The sequence below is a fragment of the Meles meles genome, chromosome 5, assembly GCF_922984935.1.
Source record: "Meles meles chromosome 5, mMelMel3.1 paternal haplotype, whole genome shotgun sequence".
Lineage (NCBI taxonomy): Eukaryota > Metazoa > Chordata > Mammalia > Carnivora > Mustelidae > Meles > Meles meles.
Window position 1 is genome coordinate 46,804,819 of NC_060070.1, and position 22,698 is coordinate 46,827,516.

The 22,698-nt window shown below is 39.3% G+C and overlaps 1 protein-coding gene across 3 annotated transcripts in view; it reads right to left on the reverse strand.

Annotated features, from left to right (window-relative positions):
- Positions 1–22,698, reverse strand: part of LOC123942484 (cytochrome b5 reductase 4) — a 97,938-nt gene that overhangs the window by 70,887 nt on the left and 4,353 nt on the right. For 2 of the 3 annotated variants that reach the window (XM_046006435.1, XM_046006434.1), the window contains exons 1-2: positions 21,033–21,233; positions 16,904–17,057 (exon numbers count right to left, since the gene is read on the reverse strand). In XM_046006435.1, coding sequence (XP_045862391.1) covers positions 16,904–17,057; positions 21,033–21,107 — 229 coding nt within the window. In that variant the 5' untranslated portion in view covers positions 21,108–21,233. Of the gene's footprint in view, positions 1–16,903; positions 17,058–21,032; positions 21,234–22,698 lie in introns of those variants that run through there. The other variant, XM_046006436.1, reaches the window with a different exon arrangement.

A 22,698-nucleotide genomic window follows, 5' to 3' on the forward strand; every position in this document is an offset into this window, starting at 1 on the left:
CGACATTAAGAACAAAAATGGGCAGGAAGATAGTCATAAAACACCAACCTTGAATGGCACAAAACTGCTCTGACAAAGATCTTCTGGTCACAGACCAACAGGTGCTTTTAGATCATTTACATGGGTCACCTTCAGTTGCAGAGGGGGAGTTAGGGAGAACATCTACTGACCCATCAATCCATCTACCTAACAATGCACCCACCCTCCCAACCACCCATCCATCCATCTTATCTACCCAACCTGATATTTTATTTTTGGTTTTGTATTTTGTTTTTAAAACTCTAACCAGGAGTGGGTAACAAGGATTGACTGAGTACTGTTAAGAAGAGCAAGTTAATTTCAAAATATACAGACATACCAATCACAGTTTAAGTTACACCCTAAACTTATAAAGTATTATGTCAAGTATCTCTCAGTGTAACTGAAAACAAAAAGATAAAAAGAACTTATTAAAATTAAAATAGAACAGTTTTATTAAGAACATCTACTCTAAGGTTTAAAAGACATCACTTTTTAAATGATCTGGCAATATTCAGGAGTACATTTTCTAGCTAATTCATCCCAGCTGAGCTGCAGCGGAACCGAAGGCACACATTCACAAAAACAGCTACACTGAGTTCTTTAGGCAATGTACTGGTAGTACCTGTTCTAGTATTTTCACTCTAAATTATCTCTTGTATTACATATCTAGAACTCTGAGCTCTCAAATAAGTTCTTAGAATAAAAATTACTCACTTTAAAATTACCACTTAGTGCTTTGTATTACCAGAAACTTATACAGCTAATTTAATCACAGAATGAAAGAATCTCAAGATTGGGAGAGCTCTAAAGGTAATTTTGAGTCTGATTTCTGATCCAATACAGGACTTACCTCTATAAGATCTACAGAAAGACCACTGTTCAGCATCTGCTTTAATAGTACCAGTGTCTAGGAGCTCACTGCTTATTTAAAGACTAATAGTTTAAGGATCAATATCATTTTTATACTTAAAAATTAATGTTGCCATTTTTCACAGAGAGAACTCTTCCTTCTTGGTAAATGCTGCCCCTAGTTTTTCACATAAACTTTTTATATTGATTGTAATTTAAACTCTAGCTATTACACAATGAAATATTTGTGTGTAAAAATTTAAAAAACCCACAGCAAAATGTGTAAAAGAAAATATACTAGTCACCTAACCCAACTAACAATACTACTATGATTGAGCATTAAATGTCATCCTGAACCTCCTAGAAGCCAAGGCTAAAAAGAGACATTAGTAATACTGGTTGCATTGCCTGATCTTAAAAATTATTAAAAAGAAACAAACAAACAAAAGGAGACTCCTTACTTCTTTAAAAAGGAGAAAGCCCTTTGAGTTTTTGACATTGATATTGTGAGGAACATGAGTCCCTATACGGGGGTCACTGACTATGCAGCAGATAATATGATTTAACAATATGCAGAAACCTTCTTCAGGCAGCATTCCTACCAGCCTTCCCAGCCCTGCATTACCACGAATGTACATTCTGTCTTTGGAGACTTGCAAATTTGGGGCATTTCATATAAATGGAAGCAGACAATATTGGGTCTTTTGTTTGTCTTCTTTCACTTCAAGGTTCATCCATGTTGTAGCATGTGTCCATACCTCATTCCTTCTCATGGCTGAATAATATTCCATGTATGGATAGAGCCCACTTTGTCTACCTGTTCCTCTGTTCATTGACATTTAAGTTGTTTCCACTTTGGGGTTATTACGAATAATGCTGCTATGAACATTCATGTATACATTTTTGTGTGGACACATATTTTTATTTCTTTTGAGTATATACATAGGAGTAAATCTGCTGGGTCATATACAATTTATGTTTAACTTTTTGAGGAACTGCCAGAATGTTTTCTATTCTCAGCAGCAATGTGGGAAGTTTCTAATTTCAGAGCACTCTTTTCTAGTCACCACTCCAACTTCCCATAGACAGAAAAAGTCTTTTCCCACCTACAGAACCTGAATCACTTATCTCAGATAACTGAACTAACAACTGGATTGCAACAAGCTCCAACTCATTCTTAACCCCAGCCCACATCTAACACCACAATGTAAGCCTCAAGAGACAGTTATACCTAATTAATCTATCTCCCAGATGAGGCTCCCACAATTTTTCAGGATGGGTAACCACATGTGAACCGTAATAGCCCACTGGTAGGGAATAAACTGCATCCCCATGGTTCAAGGTTACACCCCCATGGATAATTTGACATTTTCTTTGTTCTACTTTACATCAGAGAGTCTCAAAGCATGAGCCAGAGCTTCCTAAGGGAGCTTAAAAGTCTTTTGGTGGGTGGTCCAAGGCCACAACATTTTTGTAGTAATACTAACAAGATAAGATGTCATCTGCCTTTTTAAAAATCTTTCTTCCACAAGTGTATAAGATTAAGTGCTGAACCATTGTTGATTTTGTTGGCTCTAAAGTCAATGAAGGAAAAAGGTATGTTCACATAATAAAGTTATAGCAATATTTCTCTGAATTCAAATGTAGAGATCCATTTTTGCAAGCACTGTGACCACCTTGCCATCTTGTGTTCACTAAAGAAATAGCACAGTATTTTAATTTTAAGTCTACTGATATTTATCTAGTTCTATCGACTGCTGAGAGAGAGTGTTAAAATACGCAACAATAACTGTGGATTTTAATTCTACTTTTCAATACTATCAATGTTTGCTTCATATGTTTTGAAGCTTTGTTATAAAGCATAAACAGTCTTCATAATGAACTCTTAACGTTACGAAATGTTTTTATCTCTAGTAACATTCTTTGTCTTTGGTAATATACTTTAACCAATATTAATATAGGCCAACCTTGTTAGACTTACTGTCTAGATAGTATACATTTTCCTACACATACACTTTCAACCTATCTGTGTATTTATATTTAAAGTGTATCCTTTCTACAGAGCATCTAAATAGACATTTCTATAAAGACACACAAATGGCCAACAGACACATGAAAACATGCTCAACATCACTCATCATTAGAAAAATGCAAAGCAAAACTGCAATAAGAAATCACCTAAAGAAAATTCAAAAAAGAAAGAAAGAAATCATCTCATACTGGTCAGAATGGCTAAAATAAAAAACACAAGAAATAACAAGTGTTGACAAGGTAGTAAGAAAAAGGAATCCTCATGTACTGTTGATGGGAATACAAATTGTTGTAGCCACTCTGGAAAACAGTAGGAATGTTCCAAAAAAAAAAAAAATTAAAAGTAGGAATACCATATAATCCAGTAATTCCACTCTTGGGTATTTACCCAAAGAAAACAAAAACACTAATTTGAAAAGATACGTGCACCCCTACGCTTATTACGGCATTATTTATTTATTTTTTTTTTATTTTTTTTTTTTTTTTAGTTTTCCACAGTCCACTTACATGTTTTTTTTTTCCCTTTTTATTAATTTTTTCAGCGTAACAGTATTCATTCTTTTTGCACAACACCCAGTGCTCCATGCAAAACGTGCCCTCCCCATCACCCACCACCTGTTCCCCCAACCTCCCACCCCTGACCCTTCAAAACCCTCAGGTTGTTTTTCAGAGTCCATAGTCTCTTATGGTTCGCCTCCCCTCCCCAATGTCCATAGCCCCCTCCCCCTCTCCCAATCCCACCTGATGAAACAAGATGGGATTGGGAGGGAGACAAACCATAAATGACGGCATTATTTAAATAGCCAAGTTATGAAAGCAGCATTAGAGTTCATCAATTGATGAATGGATAAGATGTGGTACATATACACATTGGCATATTAGCCACAAAAAAAAAAAAAAAAAAGAATGAGATCATGCCACTCGCAACAAATGGATGAACCTAGAGGGTATTATGCTAAGTGAAATAAATCAGACAGACAGACAAATACCATATGATTTCACTAATACTTGGAATTTAAGAAACAAATCAAATGAACAAAGAAAAAAAGAGGCAAAAAAACCCCTGACTCTTAAATATGAGAATTAACTGGTGGATGCCAGAGAGGAGGTGGGTTGGAGGATGGGTGATAGATAAGGGGGATTAAGAGTACACATACAGCGTTGAGCACTGAGTAATACATAGAACTGCTGAATCATTATATTATAGATCTGAAACAATATAACACTATATGTAATTACACAGCAGCAATGTCTACAATAGCCAGACTATGGAAAGAACCTAGATGTCCATCAACAGATGAATGGATCAAGAAGATGTGGTATATATACACAATGGAATACTATGCAGCCATCAAAAGAAATGAAATCTTGCCATTTGCGACGACGTGGATGGAACTAGAGCGTATCATGCTTAGTGAAATAAGTCAATCGGAGAAAGACAACTATCATATGATCTCCCTGATATGAGGACATGGAGAAGCAACATGGGGGGGTAGGGGGATAGGAGAAGAATAAATGAAACAAGATGGGATTGGGAGGGAGACAAACCATAAATGACTCTTAATCTCACAAAACAAACTGGGGGTTGCTGGGGGGAGGTGGGATTGGGAGAGGGGGAGCGGGCTATGGACATTGGGGAGGGGAGGCGAACCATAAGAGACTATGGACTCTGAAAAACAACCTGAGGGTTTTGAAGGGTCAGGGGTGGGAGGTTGGGGGAACAGGTGGTGGGTGATGGGGAGGGCACGTTTTGCATGGAGCACTGGGTATTGTGCAAAAAGAATGAATACTGTTACGCTGAAAAAATAAATAAATAAATAAAAAGGGAAAAAAAAAAAAAAAAAAAGAAAGAAAGAAAAGGAATTGACCTAAATAATTTTGGAAACAATGTTTTGACTGGGAATGTGAAACCAAAGACAAATAATTATATAAAATGCTGCAAAATAAACAAACAAAACAAACAAATACAGTGTATCCCTTCTAGCCATCATGTAGTTAGTTCTTGATACACATAAACACACAATCTCTATCTTTCAATTCAAATGACTGTTCCATTTACAGTTAATTATTGATGTGGCTGAATTTAGAGCTACCATTTTATCAGTCTTCATCCTTACCCTCAAATTTTCTTTTTCTTCTTCCAAGTTTTCTATCCGTGTCTCTATACCTCTATTCCTGCCTTCTTTGGGGTTAACAAAGTATTTTTTTAGAATTTCATTTTATCTATTGACTTTTTTGCTATACCTCCTCTCATTATTTTTAAATGATTGTTCTAGGGATATCTATATATATCCTTAACTTTAACAAGTTTACTTGAGCTAATACTGTACACAGCTAGATGTTGTATGGTAGAGTACCTTAGGATTTCAGGATTAAAAGCATTCATTTGTCTCTTGCGCTCCTGGAAAGCTTCTAAAATGACTGGAAAGGATAGATAACACTTAAAACCAAAAAGACATATCAGGGAGATCATATGATAGTTGTCTTTCTCCGACTGACTTATTTCACTAAGCATGATACGCTCTAGTTCCATCCACGTCGTCGCAAATGGCAAGATTTCATTTCTTTTGATGGCTGCATAGTATTCCATTGTGTATATATACCACATCTTCTTTATCCATTCATGGAGAAGCAACATGGGGGGGTAGGGGGATAGGAGAAGAATAAATGAAACAAGATGGGATTGGGAGGGAGACAAACCATAAATGACTCTTAATCTCACAAAACAAACTGGGGATTGCTGGGGGGAGGTGGGATTGGGAGAGGGGGAGGGGGCTATGGACATTGGGGAGGGGAGGCGAACCATAAGAGACTATGGACTCTGAAAAACAACCTGAGGGTTTTGAAGGATCAGGGGTGGGAGGTTGGGGCAACCTGAGGGTTTTGAAGGGTCAGGGGTGGGAGGTTGGGGGAGCAGGTGGTGGGTAATGGGGAGGGCACGTTTTGCATGGAGCACTGGGTGTTGTGCAAAAAGAATGAATACTGTTACGCTGAAAAAATAAATAAAATGGAAAAAAAAAAAACCAAAAAGACACAGAAAGCAGAAGAGGATATGACAGCAATAAGGTTTTGGAAGCCTGAAGCCAAATGGATGAATGATAATATACTTAGCAGAATGAAGAAAGGTGAAAATAAAGCCTGTGTAAGGTGGAGGGGAATCTATAAAAGCCAATGTGTGCAACAGAACACCTCCCCCCCCCCAAAGTGTAAGAATCAAGGATTCCAGGTTAGGGGGCAGGAAGATCTCGAATTCAATAGAAGCAGCAATACAAGCCTAATATTGCCTTCCCTATCCTAAATACCAAGCAAGCAGCCCCTTCCCTACCCTGCAAGAAGTCTACGTTTATTCTTTAGAGAGCATGAACCAAAGAAACATTATACTGAAGGAAACACGCTTGGGAGTGGGGGAGAGGTTTGAACTAAAAACCAGAAGCAAAAGTCACAACATTAAGATTCATGTCCTACCACCACCATCTCAGCAGCTTCCATCCCAGATAACCTTCAGAACACTTACCTGCAGATGACTTGGGATGGGGGAGGGAATTCCAGCCCAAAAGACTGCTTGCATACAGTCGGTTGGGGACACCTGCCAGTGCAGCCAAACCCATGCATAAAAGAGTTCTGCCCACACACGTGGAACTTCCATTTAGCTCTCTGGTTCATCACTCTCAAAATAAAAGGACAGACGTTTAAAGAAAAGCCCTCTAAAATTAAGATTAGTATCTAAGCAACTTAAATTGTGGACCTCTGTTTTACAATTTTAAAAAGAAAAAGAAATAAGAAAAATGAGACCAGCACTGCCTCACAGAAACTAGAAAAGAGTGAGGTAACAACTGTCCTGAATATAACTTGGAGTTTCTAACTCCACCAAACAACTTCAGTGATGGTGAGTCCAATTTACAAAAGAGCTAAAATGATCGGAACTGAATGCCTCAGTCTGCATGGGAAAATTTAAATAGGATGTGATAAAGTCCTCTATACACTTCAGAACATCGACAATTATCAAAGATTATCTTATGCGACATTCGTATCACAAAAAACAGCCCTGACATTTAACTACGAAATTGATTTAAAAGGAAATTGATCAATAAAAGCATTAAAAATTAACCAACAAACAGCCTGAGGGATCAGTTACACTCTAAATATTTCAAAAAAAATTCACAAACCTCTCCTAGGGAGAATAATGACCAAACATCATTAGCAACAGCCACATTTACTATACCCTTAGAGTCAATTTACAGTTTATGTCAATATTAAGCAAGACACCCTCTCTCTAAAAATTAGTTTTCCCTATTCCATGAGATCATTTCCCTCTGTCTGCCTATGCCTTAGGTCTACCACCGACAGCTACCAATCAGCCCTTGACTGCACTGCTATTAATTACTTGGGCGGAAGGGGAGCAGATATGTCCTTGTGTTTTGGATTATTTCTTATTTTCCAAAATAAGTTAGGTGCAAAGATTATATCAAGAAAAATGTGTTCCTACCTTTAACCAAAAGAAAAACCAGGAGTGCTTGAGTAGCTCAGTTGGTTAAGCATCTGACTTTGGCTCAGGTCATGATCTCAGGATCCCGGGATGAGCCCCACCCTGAGCGCCGCATCGGGCTCTGTGGTCACTGGGGAGTCTGCTTGTCCCTCTCCCTCTGCCCCTGCTCTCTGCTTTCTGCTCTCTCTGTATCTCTCTCTCAAATAAATAAATAAAATCTTAAAAAAAAAGAAAAAAGAAAAAGCCAGACAATCCATAAAAACCATAAGTTTTTGAGCCCATCAAGGAATGGAGCATACAAGGCCATAAGGCAACAAATAATTTAAAATCCAGAATGATAAGCCGGTCTGAGGAGATGGGGCACATGAGCTGTGTCATCTTTGATAGAGCACAGAAAAAAGAGACATTGCTATAACACAACTGAAATTTTATCACACTCCTTAAGGGCCAAATGTGCACTGATGCTATTTTAGAACCCTGAAGGCCTCAGAATCGGGATTCTGTACCCACCCACTCACAAATTTCTTTTTCACACTTTCCCACCTCATGAGATGCTCATGAGAAGTACGAGCAGGGCAGGTCTGAGAAATGATACTGTTGGTACTGGTGTATAATGCCTGCTCCAAGATTTGCAGGTAGAGCAGGATCCAAGAAGTCAATATACTCTTTTGGACTGCCCAAATTATCAGCCACTGGTGAAGCAGAAGAAAGAAATTCACCCCATGCTTCAGAATGAACCCCGCATGCAGCAAAAGTTATCCATATGCTGGGAAGGTACAGTAAAGCCTCCCATCCTTGAGTTCCTGCACGGATACCAGGAAGAAGTTAGCTGCTGCTGGAAAGGGAAGGAAACAACACATCCCCCTGTGCTCTGGTCTGACACTAGGTAAATGCAAGATAAACACTGGGGGAGGCACCCAAAGACTCCCGGGCTCTGGGCTGATACAAAATGGAGGTCTTCTAGCACTGGAAGGGAGGCAGGGCAATTGCTTACAGCCTTCTCCCTCTGCCCTGTCCTCCCCCTCCAACCCTACTGATAGAAGGCAAAGCTCTGCTGTCAGGAGAGGGGGAGGTTGGGCAGAGGCAAAAAACCCGTCTGTGTTCTAGATCTTGTGCCGAGGATGACGCAGAAGAGAATGTCCACTGGGGAACTGACACAAGCACTGAAAAGAGTTCAGTCTCTGGGGCTCAAGTGCATATAACCCACCTGAGTTGGAGGTTCAAATAAGGAAATCGCACAAACCATTCTGCCTCAACCACAAGTCTTACACCAAGTAACAAGCAAGAGCATCCAGGAGCACCAAGGGAGCCGCCCCTACACAAGCAGTCTGGCGGGCTGTCGGCTAAGAGTGCAATAGGAACAAGGAGAAAGTCCAACCACTGCAGGACCCACACAACAAACAAGCCTAGCAGCAACCTGCTCTGGGAGGAATTTGAAGTCTGTGGTATACTGATGGTAACAGCGGCAACAATAAACCCCCAAACCAGCTCAACTGCTACCCAGACTGACTCAATTGAATTGTCTGCCAGAAAAAGTGTACTCGTTTCTAAGTGTAAATACCTCAGGTTCTACTGTGCACATTATGCAATGTGGGACATTCAATCAGACATTACAAGTCACACTGGGGGAAAAAAAAAAAAGACAAGAACCCATTGTCAAGAGAGAAAAACAGGGGCGCCTGGGTGGCTCTGTGGGTTAAAGCCTCTGCCTTTGGCTCAGGTCAAGATCCCAGGATCCTGGGATCAAGTCCCACATCAGGGGCTCTGCTCAGCAGGGAGCCTGCTCTTCCCTCTCTCTCTGCCTGCCTCTTTGCCTACTTGTGATCTCTGTCTGTCAGATAAATAAATAAAATCTTTAAAAAAAAAAATAAGAGAGAGAAAAACGTAACACAACCAGACTTTAAGGTGGTGTATATGTTAGAACTATTACCCAGGGATGTTAAAATAACTATAATTAATATCTTTTAAAAAGTCTAGTAGAAAATATGGATGACATTTAACAAGGAAAATTTCATCACAGAGACAGAAACTATAAAAAGGAGTTTAATGGAAATACTGACACATTTTAAAATCAGTCTCAAAACTCAATGGACCATGGATCTATATAAGAAAACTATCCAGAAATAACAAAGTTTCAAACTAATTAAGGAACTCCAGGGGCCAATAATCTAGAAACATTAAATATCAAGTTTCAACTGGTTACTACTTTGTGAAATAATTAAAACCATACCATGGTTTAAAACTCCTACACATATCAAAATATACAAATGCTTCAAGGTACATTTACTGAACACTAAACCAGGAGTCATGCCCTCTGCTGGAAGCTAGGGATAGGGTGAGAAGAAGTATATTAGTATTCCGAAACTCAGTTTAAATAGGAAATACTAAAAATGGCCAAAAATTTATAGATGTTCTCACAGAAGTCCAACACCAAGTGCTAAGGAAACACAGCCCGAGAGGGCAACGTCATGAAGAGATTAAAGGAAGAAGCTGTTGGCAGAAAGAAAGCAAAAAAGTAAAGGGTGTTAAATAGTGCTAGACAGACAACTGCCCAAAGTCATAAGGAGACTGGAGAAGGCTGGTAAGAGCACATGGAGATGAGCCGTAGGAAGGAAAATGGTCTTAGAAAGAGTGGGATCTTTAAAAAGAGTGTGTCTTGGGAACCTGGGAGACTCAGTGTGTTAAGCATCCACCTTTGGCTCAGGTCAAGCCCCACATCGGGCTCCCTGCTCCGTGGGGAGTCTGTTTTTTCCTCTCCCTCTGGCCCTAACCTGCTCATGTTCTCTTCTCTCTCTAATAAATAAATACAATCTTAAAAAAAAAAAAAAGTGTGTCTTTTCAATACAAAGGAGAGAACAAAGATAGCAGACATCACTAACTTTAAGCACCTTCTATTCAAGATGAACTCCTACATGTGTGTATGTGATCTCTCTCTCACAAGATCACACCACCCAGCCTTTGTACATGCTCCTTCCCAGAGCCCCCAAGTGCTGTTCCCATTCCTCTTTGCCTAGTTAACTCTCATTTAGTTTTCAGATCTCAGCTCTATCTTCTGTAGTCATCAGTCAGCACAGTGTACCTCTCCTTCACAATCCTTGTCAGACTTGATTAATGCTTTGTGCTCCCCATCACATTTTAAATTCCCTAAAATCAAAAGTCATCTCCGTTTTATATTTCCATGTTGTCCCCAGAGCCTCATAGAGTGCATGATGAGAAATATTGATTAAATGAGGGAGCCAAGATAGAGCAAAAGTTCAAAACTATCTTCTCTATCTTTTTATGGATGACGACCACACACAGGTAACAAAAAAAGCAAAAGCAATGCTTCATTAAATTACTAGAAATAAAAACTGCCCCAGAAGGATATCCTATATGACTGTTAATTAACATAAAAAAGAAATACAAGTAATAGGCACTTCATGGTAATTTCTTAATGAATTAATTTACATATGGCACTCACAGTGAGCAACACACAAATGCTAAATCAGGATTCAATCCAGAGTTAAATATAATAAAACCAGAGAAAGTATACTGTAATAGTTTAAGCATAAAACCTTAGAATCAGGTAATTCAACAAGAACACAAGAGTAACTGCAAGTTATCTCTGTAAATATATCGATGCCAATACTGCAGGAAAAAGTCTTAAAATAACCATCTTCCTAACTATGATAGGAGTAAAAATTAATGAAATAGAAAATGGGCAACCAACAAAGAAAATCAAAACCAAAAGTTAATAAAATTGATAAACTTCTAGTAAGACTGATCAGTTAAAAAAAAAAAAAAGAGAAGCCCACATTAGCAATATCCGGACTGCAAAGGGTTTATCTCTACAGAACATAAAGACACAAAAGATGTAATAAGGGAACGCTATAAACAACTTTATGTCAATAAGGTCAACAACTGGAATTAAAATGAACAAATTCACAGAAAAAAACATAATATAACAATTGACATAAGAACAACAGAAAATTTGAACAGCCCTATATCTCTTTTTTAAATTAAATTTATTATCAAAAACATTCCCACAGAGGGAAAAACTTCAAAACGTTGGCTGAAGTTTGTAAACTGCTGTGTCAAGCAAACAAAAACCCTTGTGGGTCAGATGAGACCCCGAGACCACCAGTTTTCTTCCACTACTGAATTTTTAGTGGATGAAAGGGAGGGATGGAAAGAAGAAAACTGAAAAATAAAAACAAAAGGAAGGAAAAGACTGACAGCTTAGGAGATAAAGTAAAAGCAAATCGTCTTGGATGTCAGCAGGACAGAATGATTAAAATCGATAAGGATGAGATTACTTGCATTTCATAGGGGAGAATAGACAACATGAAAATCTATGGATCAGATTAGAAATGAGTAACAGGAAATGTAGCTGTAAAAAATGTTGATTTGGATTTCCTAAGCAAGCAAGCGATAGCAGAAGAGAGGTGTTTGGCAGTCTGCATCGAGAAGTAATAAGGACTGCGTACAGAAGACTGAGCTACCTGTGATAGTAAGTACATTACTACTCAGATACACTCTGTACAGCTGTCATAATACACTGCATTTAAATTAAAAGGTCAGTCCCAAATTTGAAAAGCTGTTCTTAGAAGAAAAATGTTTCTCTGCTAGAGACAAATAATACTGCAGTTTCTCAAAATAAAAGTGAAGCAAGGAGCTAAGGAGACTTCAGGAAAAGAGCCTACTGTTGGAAAAATCAGCTCTGTTCTTGGCCGACTTGAATCTAACCCCAAAAGTATAAAACTTATTTTATTTCTGGAGTATCAATAAAAAAAAAAAAACCAGCCTAGTTGTTTCTCTTTTTTCTTGGCAGTCACGGTCTACAAAGTCACTGTGAACACCGAATTAGCAAACACTGAACCATTGCTCCTTGGAGGAAAAAAGGCAGCGTTAGGTTCCTGCAATTTTGTCAAATTTGTAAACATTTTTGTCAAATGATACATAACCGCGGTACTCAAGGTATATTTCCGTTTAAAGACACCTTAGTCAATATGTATTGTGGCTTCATGAACATTTAATTCACAGCCAACAGCACTGAACTCATGCTGGAACAAAGCTTATTTAACATACATATTTTCTCTGTGAGGCACAGCACAGTCTTTAGCACTATACTTGGCGGGCTCTTTAAACCAAAAACATCAACAAAAAACACAAAATATGAAAAACATGGTGCTAAACAGACCTCGAAAAAGACACATCTTTACAAATCATTATGCAAATCATTATGCAAACACTGAGAGTATTGATTTCTGGGGTTACAAAGCAATTTTAGTGAGCAGGCAAATTTGCAAATTTGGAATTCACGAATAATGAGAATTGACTGTACGTACAAAAATTCACACTACCGGGGCGCCTGGGTGGCTCAGTGGGTTAAGCCGCTGCCTTCGGCTCAGGTCATGATCTCAGGGTCCTGGGATCGAGTCCCGCATCAGGCTCTCTGCTCAGCAGCGAGCCTGCTTCCCTCTCTCTCTCTCTCTGCCTGCCTCTCTGTCTACTTGTGATCTCTCTCTGTCAAATAAATAAATTAAAAAAAAAAAAATTCACACTACCATCCTACAATGTAAAATTTAAAAATGTTTACTGTAAATGTATCTAGAAATCTAGGAAGTTGGACTAGAAATATAATAGGACAAAATACTCCTCAGAATCAATTTACCAAGATTTTCTTTTTTTTTTTTTTTAAGATTTTTTATTTATTTGAGAGAGAGAGAGCAGAGTGAGCCAGAGAAAACACAAGTTGGGGGAAGGGCAGAGGGAGAGGGAGAAGCAGGCTCCCTGCTGAGGCTCGATCCAGGACCCTGGGATCATGACCTGAGCTGAAGGCAGACTCGTAACCAATTGAGCCACCCATGTGTCCCTCTTTTTTATTTTTCTTAAAGAGAGAGAGAGAGAGAGGGAGAGCGCATGGTGGGGAGGAGTAGAGGGGGAGGAAGAAAGAATCCCAAGTAGGCTCCATACCCCACATAGAACAGAGGCAGGGTTCGATCTTAAGACCCTGAGATTATGACCTGATCTGAAATCAAGAGCTGGTCACTCAACCAACTGAGCTACCCAGGTGCCCCAAGATATTCTAAATAGTAATGAAACACAAAAGTATGGACCCATTCGAAGTCACTTTTACAGTGATCTCAAGCAGGCCTCTTTAATTTACTAGGTAGGATATGATAATCAGCGTTAGGAGAAATCAAAGCATGTTTATTTCTAAGTTATAAATGAAATCCATTAAATCCCTTATGAGTAACTTAATCTAATAAATTGTTTAAAGATTTTACTTATTTATTTATTTGAGAGAGAGAGGGCACAAACATGCATGTGTGTGTGCGCGCACACCAGTGGGGGGAGGGGCAGAGGGAGAGGGAGAGATCTCAAGCAGACTCCCCGCTGAGCACAGAGCCCAACCCCGTCTACTGACCATAATCAAATTTTTCTAAATGCCATTCATTCAAATGACTGTTACAGAGTATCAGGCTGCACTCACTCTCACTCTCACTGAGATCAAAGGCCATATACCATGCTGCCAAAAAGTGATTTCCTAACAATGTATCATTACCCACACTGACTATATCCTGCAATAAAATATACTACAGGGGAAACAAAGTCTGATCTAAGCTCTACAGAGCTTTCACAGATGAGTGATTCAGATGTTTGCTCACAGTTTTGCATATTTGTAAATCACCTTTAGTTCTCCAGAAAGAAAAGCAATAACGGAGGAAACCAGGAAAGTATGACTTAATGGTAAATTCAACAAGATTTTTTAAAAAGCATTATCACTCCTATTGATTCCCTCAACATTCCAATTCCTTCTTACTGCATTACAGTAATTACATACTTCACAGAAAATGGTGATTAACTGAACAAACTGGAAACCCCTTACACTGCCTTGCAGATCATTCTAAGCCGTGTTCTCATTTTAGTTTACATTTTATAGTCTGCTGCCAGCCAATTGTTCTTTACACACTATTATTTTTAGGACTTTAACTGGACTCAACACACCTGAACAAGTGCATAAATACTGATATATACTCAAGAAAAGAAAATAATCTCCATAATATTAGCCATAAAAACCCATACCAAAATGTATATTGTCTAAGATCTCTTAGAAAAAACTGTGTCTACCTTAACCCGATCAGCTGAAATTAGAACAGATCTAAATATGGGGCAATTATCAGACAAATGAGGAATTTATTATTTTACCAAGGAGGGAAAAATGATACCATGATACCATATTTCCCTATGATACAGCTTTGATTAAAACTTAGGCCCAAATATTATCTCTGACCTTTGAAGCTAAATTTGGCATAACTTCCCCTTTTAAGAAGATATCATTTATATTTTAAACTAGAACAATAAGAAAAAGACAATAACATTGTCATATGCTTACTTTAAATTAGGATTGTCTTAGAAATTACCAGTAATCTATTTAATCTTTTTGCCTCACATTCATCTTACTTTCCATTGTCTTTGTCAACATCCTGGTTCCCCCATACCACCTGAACTTCTGTAATGTGCTAAATGCTTTTTGTCCCATTTAATTCACCATACTCACCACAAGACTAATGTTTCTAGGGCATACCCTTTCACATTGTCCCCATACCCATATACCTTCTCACTCTGAGGCACATACATACACATGCTCTCTCTTTCTCTCAAATAAATAATTTTTTTAAATTACATAAATAAATAAAATAAAATGGCAAAAGGAGTTTTTTCCATGTAGCAGAATCCTCGTTCCAAGTTATGAGTACTATCCACAGCTGTATTTCTCTGAGAAACTTTGGGGAGTTGAGCAGCTGTTCTTCTATCTTAGAACAAGCTATGTCATCACCTGCTGAAGAATCCACCCCCTTTGCCACTGAAAAAAATTTCACACTCTAACTGTGTCTTTTATGGGTTGAACTGCGTACCCTCCAAATTCATATGTTGAAGTCCTACCCACAAATACTTCAGAACTTGACCCTATTTGGATATAGGTCAATGCAGATATAATTAGATGAGGTCATTCTTGAGTAGGGTAGGGTCTTAATCCAAATGACTGGGGTCTGTATTAAAAATAGGAAATTTGGGGGCGCCTGGGTGGCTCAGTGGGTTAAAGCCTCTGCCTTCGGCTCAGGTCATGATCTCAGGGTCCTGGGATCGAGCCCTGCATCGGGCTCTCCGCTCAGCCTCTCTCTCTGCCTGCCTCTCTGCCTACTTGTGATCTCTGTCAAATAAATAAATAAATAAATCTCTAAAAAAAAAATAGGAAATTTGGACCCAGACAAGTATACAGGAAGAACGCAATGTGAAGTTGAAGGCAGACGGGTGTTGCTACTACAAGCCAAGCAACTTCAAAGATTGGCAGCAAACCAGCAGAAGCTAGGTGAGAGACACAGACATTCTTCTTTTTCACAGCCTTGTGAAAAAAGCACCTTGATCTCAGGCTTTAGCCTCCAGAATGGTGGGAAGGTAATTTTCTGTGGTTTAAGCCACCTAGTTTGTGCTGTTTTGTTTGGGCATTCCTAGCAAACTAATAGCGCCTACTGATATCTTTCCACCTTTCCAATCTACTACGACAACCACACAACCTCTTTAAGTACCAAAACTTCTTTAAAATGTTAAGCAAATTCAAACAAAAAGTTTAATGAGAAAAAAAAAATGTTAAGCAAATTCATTCAACAAACAACACATATTGATGACCTCTATGTGCCAGCCACCAAGGACAGAACAGTCTGACTGCCATGACATGGTCTCTACCCTCATACAGGTCACAGTATAATCAGGATAACTGACAACATACCATAATTATACTATAATAAAATTACAATTGTGTAACACCAGTGAAGGACTAACTGAAACTTTAAAGACCGTGCATATTTAACCATGTCTGAATGACTCAATGACATTGCTACAGAAGTCCACTGTACATTCCCATGCCTTTCATTGCCTTTGTTCCCGTGTGAGATGCGGGGTTGTTGATTACCATGAGGTCTGCTTTTATCAGCCACTCTCCTATCTCTCTGCTCACTCTCTCCAATCCACTCATTTCTAGTTTGGTGCTTGTACTTTGCTATGGGCTACAAAAATCAGGTAATTAATAAGCTAAGAAACTTACATTAAATAATAAAAATGGCTTCATGCAAGAACTTAAAATTTGGCTTACACACAGGCTTTCTGATTTACTTTCGATTCTCAGAGACGTTTTTTCTGGCAGAACAATTTCTCCCATTCAAAATGATTCTGTTATGAGGCACTAAGGTGGGACATGATTGTATATAAACTAGAGTGTTATTGAATAACTGCCTGGCAAGCACTTGCTTTCTTGCTAAGGGAGTACGAGTGCCGGTATGCTATGTAAACAGGTACCTAAGAACAAAATACTGTTGAAACTCAGAATTATATACTTTGTGGCCTAGTTTAAGGCATATTTTTGTTATCTAATTGTGAATCTTATCATCAAATAATATGACCATGAAGTCATATGGCATTACAACTGGAAAGCCCAGCCAAAACCTTTTGCAGTACATAATAAATACCACATACCTCTTATGCATATCCAACAATCATCTTTCTTGTTGTGTTTTTTAAGTTGTTCTTCAGTTACTTCAATTAACCTTCCTTTTAAGCCTGTTAGATCCTTTCCACTTTTGGTGAGGCGTATCCAATCCATAAGACTTCTGCCCTGTTTTAAAGGGACCTAAAAAAGAACAGGAAAGAATTCAATGTGGCTTCTTTGAGTCAGCTGCTTCCTTCTGCCCAACCTGCTGTTTCTCTGTGGGCTGCATCATTACTCTTACTCTCATTCAAAAAGATAAGAAAACTCAAAACTAACAATTCTATAGTTTTTTTTAAACAGATTTAGGTGGTTGTCAAAATCATCTCTGCTGTATTAAAATTATAAACAGAATGATATAAAACACATGGACTAAAAGGTAGGGCTTAGAAATTCTGGCACACAAACATTCACCATAATGGTATCTAATAAGACAAGAGCAGTATTGAACCTGGAGGCAGAAAACAAGTTTTGGTCCTGGCTCTGCTTTGTCACTAATATGTTGGAGTCACTTACCAACTGGAACCAAAAATTTTTCCCCTTAAAAATTACAAGAGATTTAACAGGTAAAATATAAATGGCCAGTTAAAAGTCGATTTTCTTTGTCAATATACATAGAACATTAGAATCATGAGGCAGCAATCTGTTCTCTAAGAATTCACAAAGAAACACAAGTTCTCAAATAATGGAAAAAAAAATGTAACACTCTAGGGATGGGTTTGGCAAACTGGCCCATGCCTGTCTCTGTATCACTCCGGAGCTTAGAATCATTTTCACATGTTGTGGTGGTGATGGTGGTAAAGACACTCAATTGTCGTGTGGCCCTAAAATATTTATTATCTGGCCCTTTGCAGAAAAGCTTTCCTACCCCTGCACAGAAGATTTGGTAAAGGATGTTTGGTTTTGGTAGTTTTTTGCTTTTTCAAAATATACTTTAAAGGCTTCTGGATGGGAGGTATTACTCATATTTTAACCAATTAAGACAACCTAGTGGAAATTTTTCAAGGACGGGATTGTGCTACTGTCTGAACTTGTACAACTCATTTGTAACGTAGTACCAGAGAAATGTTTAATATAAAAGAAGGCCCATTTGAAGAAGTATATTGCTACAGACTGACTGACTGTGCCCCTCCAAAATACATGCTGAAATTCTAACCTCCAATGTGATGGTATTAGGAAGGTCTCTGGTAGGTGATTAAATCATAAAGGTAGAGCTTTCATGAATGCTAATGCCCTTATTAAAAAGGCCTCAAAGAGCCCCCTCATCCTTTCTGTCATGTGAAGATATGTGGAAAAAATGGCTGTGAGCCAGGAATCAGGCCTTCATCAGAGACCAAACTCACTGGTGCATTGACTTTGGAATTCCCAGTCTCCAGACCTGTGAGAAATAGATCGCTGTTGTTTATAATCCACTTTATAAAGTATACGGTTCTCTGTTATAACACACTGAATACACTAAGATATTTATATACCTCACTTTCTGGAATCTTGTCTATTGTAGGCATTCATTTACCCCAAATAACCAAGTTAATAGGTCTGCAGTACCACTGCAATTTCACCTTCCTTCCTACCAATTACATCATCCCATTCTCACCATCCTGAAACTTTCTAGGTCTCTTGGTCCCCATAAATGAAGTAAAGTACAAGAATATGATCATTCCCATCCCAAACCAAAATCACTCATCTCATCTCTCGTTTGTGCGGATTCCATAATCCACTGGGTAGTTAATGTATAATCTTCAGAAAACGCAAATCTAACTATGGGTCCTCCCTCCTTCAGTGGCTCCCCATACTACCTTATAACAATGTCTTTAAATTCCCTAGAGTGGTTTACCAGGCCTTTTATATCTGCTCATAGTTTACCTTGCTAGCTCTGAGTTTTAATTTCTGCTCCTTCCTATTAAATACTTTAGCTAAATGGGAACTGATTCCTCGATTGCTAGGAAATACCTGCTTCTTGGCCTGGCCCAATTCCTTCCCTTTCTTCTACAGACATTGTCTCCTCCAGAAGTCTCCTCTGACCCCAACTGCTCTGTAGTCATAACACACAGTTATAGTACATATGACATTTATAACCAACTCTTTATTAGTCTGTACAATCTATTAGACTAAACTCCTTGGAAACAGAGACCACATCTCCAACATACAGTAGGTTTTCAAAAAATAATTATTTACTAGTATTAGTAGAATAATAAAAAAATGATACGTAGAATACATACTCCGTACCAGACACTGTGCTCAAGACTTAACCATACAATAATCCATGGAATCTGAATGAAAGTCTAAGAGCAAGTAACACAGTGAGTGCTTACCACATACCAAAAAACATCTCATTTAATCTTATGAATGGCCCTATAAAATGGGTACTATTATTCTCTTTTCCACCTGAGAAAATTGAGACTCAGAGACTAAGTCACGGGAGTTGGGAAAAGAATCTGGGTCTTTCTCACCCAAAAGTCTATGCTTTTCACTATTATGATATACAACTTCCTGAACTGGCTTCTATCTTCTTCAACCTCTTCCTATTTCACACAATCCTGAATCAGGTTCTGATATGTGCAAGATTACCTCATTTCATAAAGGGGAAAAAAAAATTTCAGTTTCCCTTCAAATTGTGCAATAACTGTACTTCGTTCTCTTTTTGGATCTAAAGACTCACCTTTGCCATCACCTCCTGTGGACCTTCTGTCTTTGCCTCCGAGCTTTCTCCTTTAAAAGGATGCTGAGAACGTGGTTTGCAGTTTTAGTACAGAAGGCCAGCTACTCTTATATTTTAATTCAGAAATTTTTTCTCCAAAAAGACTATACTATGAGCCAAGCGTTTAGTTCAAGGACAGAAAAAGTCAAACATCAAGAAGGAGGGGACAGATGATTAGATAGCTGAATGATGATGGAGCTATGGAGCAATAAATGTGATAAATAATATCACAGCCAGAGTCACATCACATCAAACTTTTAGGGTCCAAAGCAACATTTCTTAACCAGTTCTCTTTTCTGTGATATAGAGATAACAAAAGCAACCATTTTGTGGGATTATTATAAGATTAAATGAGTTAATACACTACACATGAAGCACTCAGAATACTTAGAACATACCTACATACCGTAAGCACCGAATAAATCCCAGCTTTATTATTCTTATATCTGGAGTTACAAACCTCTGAAAAGCTAATGAAAGCTACAGACCCCTGAATCCACAATTCTGATTTAGAGTCAACTCCAAGTTTAAGTGGAGAGAAAAAAAAAAAAGTCAGCAAATATCCTAAATTATGCTAAGACATAAGAGTCCAGAAATGCGGGGTTGGGGGAAGTGGTCCAAGTAGGTGGAAGTTTCAAAAACAAAATATAAACAAAACATGAAGATGAACTTACAGAACGAGGAACTAACAAATAACTGCACAGGAGACAATTTTATTAAGTTTTATAAACATAAAATACATTTGCGTTCCACCTGTTGCTAACAGTAACTATGTTCAACAAAGAGAGTATTCTATTAGCTTCAAAGTCAGCAAGAGATATCAATAGTAAAGACAGTGTGATAAAACAGGTACCAGAAGAAGAAAGCCAGCATGACTTAGAGAAGTGTCCGTAAAACCACGGGAGGATTGTAGACATTTGTTCTGGCTCCCCTCATCTTCCCTAGCTCTGGGAGACCCCACCTTTGGAGAATGGTCACTGGTCAATGTCGCTACTGACCAACCTTTCATTCGCCTGGGGAACCCAGATCACTCACAACTCCTTTCAGAAAGGACAGTACAAAAGACGGAAGACGAGGATAGATTGAGGGAAGGAAGCTAATACTGAGTACCTATGGTAACGGCAAAAGCACGGTGCTGGCCCTGTCAAATACAACTCAGTTTAATTCGCGGGAAAAGACTTCCCAGAAGGGGAAAAGAGGATGGGGGGAAAGGGGCCAGTAGATGAGAGAAAGGGAGGTTAGAATAGTTCAAGGACTGCAGACGGCCGGGGAAAGAGATAACCAGCAAGGGCAGGAGGAACGAAGGCTAGGGAGGAGGACAGGAGGCGGAAGAGGGGGCCGAAAGAGAGAATGGACCGTTCGGTAGTACCGAACGCCGGCGGGAGGCGAGCTTAAAAAGAGGCACGGTGTCACCCGCTTACCTTACTACGCCCCCCGGAGGCGACGCGCTGCTGCGAGCTGGGGGCCGGGAAAGACTGGGAAGGGACGTTCAGCATCTTGGACCCCTGGCCCGGGCCCTGCCCGGGGCCTGTCGCCTGACAGGATCGCTCAACTCGAGCCCTCTAAGGTAACACCTCCCGCTCCGGCTCCGAGGCCGGGCAGAGGCCAAGCCCCCATCCCACTTCCGGGGTCGGCCGGGGTGAGGCACGCCATGACGCAGCACGTCGAGGCCGCGGGGGGCGGAGCCAACGCGACGAGCGCCGCGCAGGCATGGGAGGAACCCGACAGAAGTACGCGTGCTACATTAGCCCTGCACCCTGAATTTCAGCACCGTAGTGAGGTGACAGCTATCCCGTGGAAGGGTTAAAGACTGAGCGAAGCTGTTCCTTAGCCTTGGTGCTGACAGAATCTGAGTATAAATTCTTCTAGACTCGTCTTAACCCAGAACACCAGTGTTTGTCTGTTGTTAAGCCCTACCCTCACACTACTTGAAATACCGAATAAAATAACACTATCAAAACATTTTTAGTTCTCTGAAATTCTCTCCTCTAAAGCACCTGGCTGCACAGAAAAGCAAACTTTTAAGAGTTAAGGCGTCAAATGCAAACAGCCACAGAACTCTAATGAGGTGAAGCTTCACATTTAAGAACACTCGCTAATGACAAACGAATGAGTCAAAGAAGTTAGTAAAGTCTCCTGCTCCATTCACCCACTCACAAGTTCTTCCTCCTCATCTAACTTCCTCTCTTCGCTGAAAGCTACAGGGAAAGTGACAAACAGTTATGTCAAAGAGGTTTAGTTTGAATGCCATCTCTGCACTTAATAAATGAGCAGGCTTGTGCAAGTTATTTAAGAATCTCAAAGTCTCATTTTCCCCGTGGACTTAGGTTTCAGTAAGAATTAAACAAGACGTCATATGTAAACTACCTAGTACAGTGCCTGGTTAATAGTAGGCACTCAATAAATAGCAGTGGCTCCTCATACTATTCCGACAGATTGAAAGAAGCTCAAATACCGAGCACCTAAAAGAAGTCCCTAGGTGCCAAGGCACCACTGGGTGGCTCAGTGGGTCAAAGCCTCTGCCTTCAGCTCAGGTCATGATCTCAGGTTCCTGGGATTGAGCCCCATATTGGGCTTTCTGCTCGGGGAGCCTGCTTCTCCCTCTCTCTCTCTGCCTGCCTTTCTGCCTAGTTGTGATTTCTCTGTCAAATAAATAAAATATTTGAAAAAAAATAAAAGAAGTCCCTAATGATCAATGTCGAGATTGGAGACCTGGTGGGTTTTTTTGCATATCCCTTGCGGAACACACACATCCTGAGTGTAGAATCCAGTGAGGGGAAAGTTTTCAGAAGAAATACAGTTCTAAATAACTCTCCCTGTTCACCTGCCATTACTAACTTTTCCTGACTCTGACACATGATTTGAACTTGCTCTATTTCAACTGCCTTGTCCTTAGAGTGCCTGTAAATCAATGTTTGTAGTATCTTTTCAGTTAGAAGGAAAAGTGTGTGATCTATGTAGCCATTCAAGTAAGAGGCATTTCTTAGCCAAGTAACCATTTCTGACCTTCACCTCTACCCATTATCATTCTGGGATACTAAGAAACATTTGCAATTAAAATGTTTATTGTGAGATGCATTTGAGTTA